The following is a 6000-nucleotide window of genomic DNA, read 5'->3' on the forward strand; positions in this document are numbered from 1 at the left end:
CAAAGAGAACAAGGGTGTCTTTTCCACACTGCCACAGACGGGTGACTTTTATTTAACAGTGCCCGTACAGGCTTGTCCAACATGTAAAACATGGTGAGAGAGACTAATTCTCCCACACCTGTCACTCATGGTGCCGATGTAGGTACAATTTCGGTCCCCCCTACAATATCGGTCCCCCCACTTCCTACGTGATGACGTCACACGCGTCATATGCGAACGTCTCTTTAAAATATTTTTTATGGGTTAAAGAAACGTCAACAGAACGTTTACATGATACTTTTAACCACACATAAAACATTTATATTGACAAAAAGACGATCTTCGTCAACATAATCACTTTCCGTTCTTTCATTTCCTGGTCTGACGACACGTGACTTTGAGACCAACGGAAGGGTCCGCGCTACATGTGACGAAGCCGCTGATTGGCTGAAGCTGTTTTACTAATAATAAAGCACAACTGTATAATGAAATACAAATCATTCGAGTTCCGAAATAATTCGCTTTTCAAAAAAAAAAAAAGTTAGAATATTCCCCTTTCAATAACTTGTCTGTAGTTCGGATCATAAACACCTCAGTAATTATTTAGGTTTCGATTTTTTTTAAATCAATTAAATCAATTATTAAATGTACATATGCCCACTTTATTGAACGAGTCATTTTTTTTAATTGTCATTTTTGTATAATGTATGCACTACAAAAAAAAATCGTGTTTTTTTAACACTACTGGCAATAAACATTTTCTAATTTTCACACTATTGAGATTTGTTCTCTTCATAATACTGTTGGAATATACCCTCCTATATTGCTTTTTGTTCTCAATTGTAAACGGGCTTGTAGAACAATGGGGAAACATGTTTAGGCTGATTATTCCAGTTGCATAATACGTACAATTCTACAGTTAAGTCTGTTTATTTACACTGCAACACAAATAAATGACAGAAACAATGATAAAATGACAACAACATTTAATAATTACGGCCTTTCAGTATATTCATGAGCATGTGGCCTCCAGGTCACAACACTCAACAAACAGTAATAAACTGTCTGACCACCAATGGTTCATAAAACGATCAAAACACGACACTTCCGTCGCTCCAACACAAAGAGTGTGTAACGTGTCGTTTATTCGCCTCTTCAAGTCAAAGAAAATACAAGCTTTCAATTCAATTCAATTTTATTTAAAGTGTCTTATCATTACAACATTATCTCAAGACACTTCACAGTTGAAGTAAGACTATAGTTAATTAAGGAAAAATAGATCCCAGCAATTCAACAAAGAGCAAGAAGCGAAACACTGTGCAGTGGACTATGGCGAGGAAAAACTTCCTTTTAGAAGGCAGAAACCTCGAGCGGAACCAGACTCATTGTTGACGGCCTGCCGCTTTGACCGGCTGGGAGGAAGGATGGAGGGGTAGACAGATGGATAAAGAGAAGAGTGAGGGAGGATATAGTGAGAAAAAAAAGAGGAGAGTGTAGGAGGGTCCATGGAGGTGCTGGAGAGAACTCTGGATCTGATGACGTCTTGGAGATCCTGGATCAGCAGCAGCTCTGGAGGTCCTGGGGCTCCGGGAGAGAAATAAAAAGGTGTTTAAACTGCACAGGTGATGAATGTAATGCAGAAAAGGAAGGATAAACAGAGCTCTTAAAGGTTAAGAGAAGAATTTTAAATTATATTCTAAATTCTACAGGAAGCCAATGTTCAGACACAATACTCACCTGAATCCTCCAACTCGGGAACAATTGGAAAAAAGCCACCTTACCAGAATGGACAATGGAGACTGGATGTGTGCCTATAGGAAAATAACAGTGAAAGCAGAGATATATGGTAGGGAGTGCAACTACTCTACACTATGAAAATCTAAAAACAACTTACTTTTGCCTATGGCATTAGACTGCAAAAATGACTGCAGTATGCGGAACCTTCTGAGTAAAAGGCCTGCAGATCTCCCCTTTTTCCGGTCCCAGTGTAACCTATGGAAATGAATATAAAGGTTATCCATTTTTATGTTCAAAGAATGACCTTAATGTACATGTGTGAGTGAATATAAGCCATATAATTGAACACGTTTACCTGGTAAACTGTTTTTGAATTCCAGGCCACACCCTCTGCAGGAGTCGATTGTGTACATCCTGTAGAACTCTTTTCTAAAGGATGCAGAGTTTGTGCTCCAGGTATTAATGCCTCAGGAAATATGTAAAAAAGAAAAGTCGTAAGAAAAAGGAGTTGGATAGGATTTGTGAATACATGCATGTTGTACTTACTATCAAGCCACTGAAAATGTGCCCGTATTCTGAAGAAATCTGCAGAAACGGTGTCTCTGAAAGTGGTGCACACCAGGCTCAATGTAAGGTATGCACCATCTCCCACCAGTAGGATAACCTCAAGGAGGATTTCTGAGAGGATCTCCTTTGGCAACTGCAAAATAATGGTTAGATGCAATCCAGAGATTGAATGTTATTGAAAATAATTTAAAAAAAATTACATGAAACAAATACATATGTTTTTGACATGAAGCATCAACTATGTTTTTTTCTTTGCAATTCCTGTTTTTCAGAGCAACATAATATGAATTACAATTACCTCCAGTATGAGACACCTGTCAGCCTTTTCAGTCCGAACCTTTAAACGATAACAGTTTCAGTGAATCAATGTGCAGAAAAACAAAAGTTGAATGCAAGTCACTTTTCCATTATCTTGCTTACCATGTGCATCTTCTTTTGGGACTTAGGGACCCTGTATATTGGTTTCAGTGTCCCTTGAAGCAGAACTCTGGCTTCATTGGTCCAGTAGTCAAATCTCCGTCCATGGCTTTAAATTTTGATAGAGAGCAGAGATAGTGTAAATAGGGTTCATTTATTGAAATCTTAGGAAAAAAAGGTATTCAGTCTGACCCTTCAGTCTCAAATCTTTGCATCAGAGTTATACACCACCACTTTCTGATACGTGGTATGTCCTCCTATTAATATAACATTTTTGTTATACCCATTACATGTTCAGTACTAATCATTTTAATATCATATTTTATACATAAGATGCTGACCTCATTAAACCAGAATGGAGATCCGGTGGTTAGATGGAGTGCGTACTGTGAAGATAATAGGTCAAGTTTCTGATAATCCAAAAAATAAAATAGTGATACTAGTTTACCATCAACATGAAAATTCCACAGGAATTCCCAGACGTTTGTTGAGGAAAGCCCTGTGAGACAATACATTAAAAGTTGAGTGCTGTTGTTAGGGGTTATAAAATAAAATACTAGTGACAGAAGAAATGCACCTCCAGGTCTCGTCGAAACTTTGTTGTCCACTGGCCAGGAGCAATGTGTTGAGCAAGGTTACTGTAATTATTACAAGAAATAAAGGTTATAAAATAGTCAATAGAATGCAAAAAATATAACAAACAACTTATGTAAGCCTTTCAAACGAGGCAAAAGCCTTTCAAACGAGGCAAAAGCCTTTCAAACGAGGCAAACGCCTTTCAAACGAGGCATCTATTAAGGACAGGGCAGTATTTATCCTATGTATGACTTTATATTTATAAAGTTATGAATTATTTTAATTCTTTAAAATTGACATGCAAAGCAAGCCACTGAACAGGGCTTTAGTAAATTTACGAAACCTAATAATGCTCTGGTAGGAACTGTCACCAAACCCATCAGGTTTAATGGAGTCAAGAAAGAAAATCTCTTTCTTTGCTGGGTTCAGGACCTGAAATCATTGTGAGAAATAAATGGAATTTCATGCATTCTGAAGCATTTAGGTAGTATTTAGCAAGTAATAAGTATAGCAGGATTACAATAAGATTAATTAATATATTTTTAAATTGACTCACTGCGAGCAAATAGTGATCTGCTCTCCCTGTCTGTCGGCTCCAGGCAGGAATGACAATCATATCTTTTAAAGACAGATCATCCTATAATTGTAAACAACAGAATTAGATATATCATGTCACAGGTAAAAACAGGACTGTGGATAACTTATAGGAAATGTACTTTTTCCTATCTTCATTGTTGGCACCACATACAAATCCATAACATGGATATGTTTCCCCTGTTGATTAAACACACATTCATGACGTCGAGCAGCTTCCTCAACAAGCTTAAAGCATGCATTTCCAATCTGTCACAGGGTAAAGAAGAAACAAGTGATGCATTTGTCAAGAATGCAATACAATTTTAAAGTTCACTTACATTGGCTTCCAAACATTTAGGAAGGCCCAAGTTCCAAAAGTCCTCTCTGGTAAGGCACACGGATTGGTCCTTTACAATGATCTCCGCGGGTGGTCTGAGCTCGTCCAGCACGTAGTCAAGCTAGAAATAATAGTTTAGGAAAAAAAATCACACATACATCACAATATAGATATATTGCAATTGTAACATTTTTATACATACCAGCAGGACTTGGTCAGGTTGCATCTCTCTTAAATATCCAACACCTGACCAGTAATCATGGCCATGCATTGAACCTGGTGATGGTGAATGCTCCGATGTGGATACTTTTGAACAAATCAAAATAAAGCAAATATTTGTTATTCCATATTCTTTACATACATCATCTCACCTAACCAATACATAAAAATGTATTAGTTAATCTTATTGTAACCATTGTTAACTTGCTTTTCTTATTACTTGCTACATATTAGCTAAATGCTTCAGTATGCATGAAATTCCATTCTATTAAAGGTAAACTTTTATAAATGTACCTTGTATGCTGTTCTCTCTGTTGTTAATGGATGCTGCGGACAAAAAGACATCAGGTCAATATGTAAATATAATTCAGACTGTAACTACTCTTGTAATAAAGAAATTACTTCTACCTCTTAATTCTGGTCTGATGAAGGGTTTGAGCTGGGAAATGTTAAAACTCTGTTTCAGGAGAGATCCTGCAGTGTTCGCCAGCATTGCCACACCTTTCCCTGAAATGGAGGCAATGACATAGGGTCCAGACCAGTTGCACTCCAAACGCCCTCCTTTGCGGCCTTCCTTCCGCTTGTTCGCCTTAAGGACCTCATCGCCGACGTCGAATTGGAAAGACTTCACGTTTCTTCCTTTCCGAGCCTCATATGCCTACTTTTGGCTCTCTTGGGCTGTCTTGATGTTTTGGTAGATCTAAAAAAAACATACAAAACCAAATGTTATTGGATACTTGACATTCTTTGCTACATGAAGTTTTCAGATGATCATTACATTAACCTTGGCATGTAACTCTGCAACTGTTGCAGCCTTTGCCTCCAGGTGTTCTTCTGAGATTTCAACAGACACGGATGTAGTTTCCATCTCACTTGGCATCGCATTAATTACACCTGGAGTACGGGGGTGTCTTCCAAACAGAGCGAAAAACGGTGTGTACTTGATTGACCTCTATAAAAAAAACATTTGATCTATTTAGATTTTGTTTTTGTCCACCAGAGTACTTTGTGGCATGTTACCTGTTTGGATGTGTTAATGCTTGCAACAACTCCCCGGAGATGAACATCCCAGTCATTCTGTTAATCTCCACAGTACTTGGCCAGCGCTGTTTTTATGTTTTTATTTGTCCACTCATCCTGACCATTGGCTTGTGGATGGTAGGCAGAGGTGATGCAGTGATTCACGCCAAGAGCCTTAAAAACACTGCTGTTGAGCTGAACACAGATAGACATAGAAAGATTGTAGGGATGATCCATTACTCACATTAATTACCATATATATATATATATATATATATATCACGTACTTCATTGACGAATTCTCGGCCTTGGTCTGTAATAATCTTTTCAACAAGTCCAAATTCCAGAAGAATGTTCACAATCTTCTTGGACACTTCATGGGCACTTTTAGTATAAAGTGTTTTAGCCACCACCCACTTGGTGAATAAATCTGTGGCCGTCAATATGAACCTACAAGATAAATCAAACATTTTTAGTAAGACACACTGAAGGTCGTATGGCAATTACTCTTATTTGTAAGTATCGGTTTACCGTTTTCCCTTTGCGGTGGTTGGGAGGGGACCAATCAAGTC

The 6000-nt window shown here is 37.9% G+C and overlaps 1 protein-coding gene across 1 annotated transcript; it reads right to left on the reverse strand.

Annotated features, from left to right (window-relative positions):
* Window positions 1–1164: 1164 nt before the first annotated feature.
* Window positions 1165–4796, reverse strand: LOC148088652 (uncharacterized). Its single transcript, XM_087811430.1, has 14 exons — window positions 4703–4796; window positions 4392–4495; window positions 4191–4310; window positions 3993–4050; window positions 3833–3913; window positions 3278–3338; window positions 3149–3199; window positions 3042–3086; window positions 2893–2957; window positions 2704–2809; window positions 2582–2620; window positions 2072–2416; window positions 1874–1971; window positions 1165–1790 (listed from the first exon to the last, which is right to left on the reverse strand). Exons 7-13 carry the CDS (start codon window positions 3155–3157, stop codon window positions 1888–1890), a joined length of 693 nt encoding a protein of 230 aa, XP_087667556.1. The 5' UTR covers window positions 3158–3199; window positions 3278–3338; window positions 3833–3913; window positions 3993–4050; window positions 4191–4310; window positions 4392–4495; window positions 4703–4796; the 3' UTR covers window positions 1165–1790; window positions 1874–1887.
* Window positions 4797–6000: the final 1204 nt, after the last annotated feature.

This window comes from Callionymus lyra, chromosome 1, assembly GCF_982586985.1.
Source record: "Callionymus lyra chromosome 1, fCalLyr1.hap1.1, whole genome shotgun sequence".
In the NCBI taxonomy this organism is placed as follows: domain Eukaryota; kingdom Metazoa; phylum Chordata; class Actinopteri; order Syngnathiformes; family Callionymidae; genus Callionymus; species Callionymus lyra.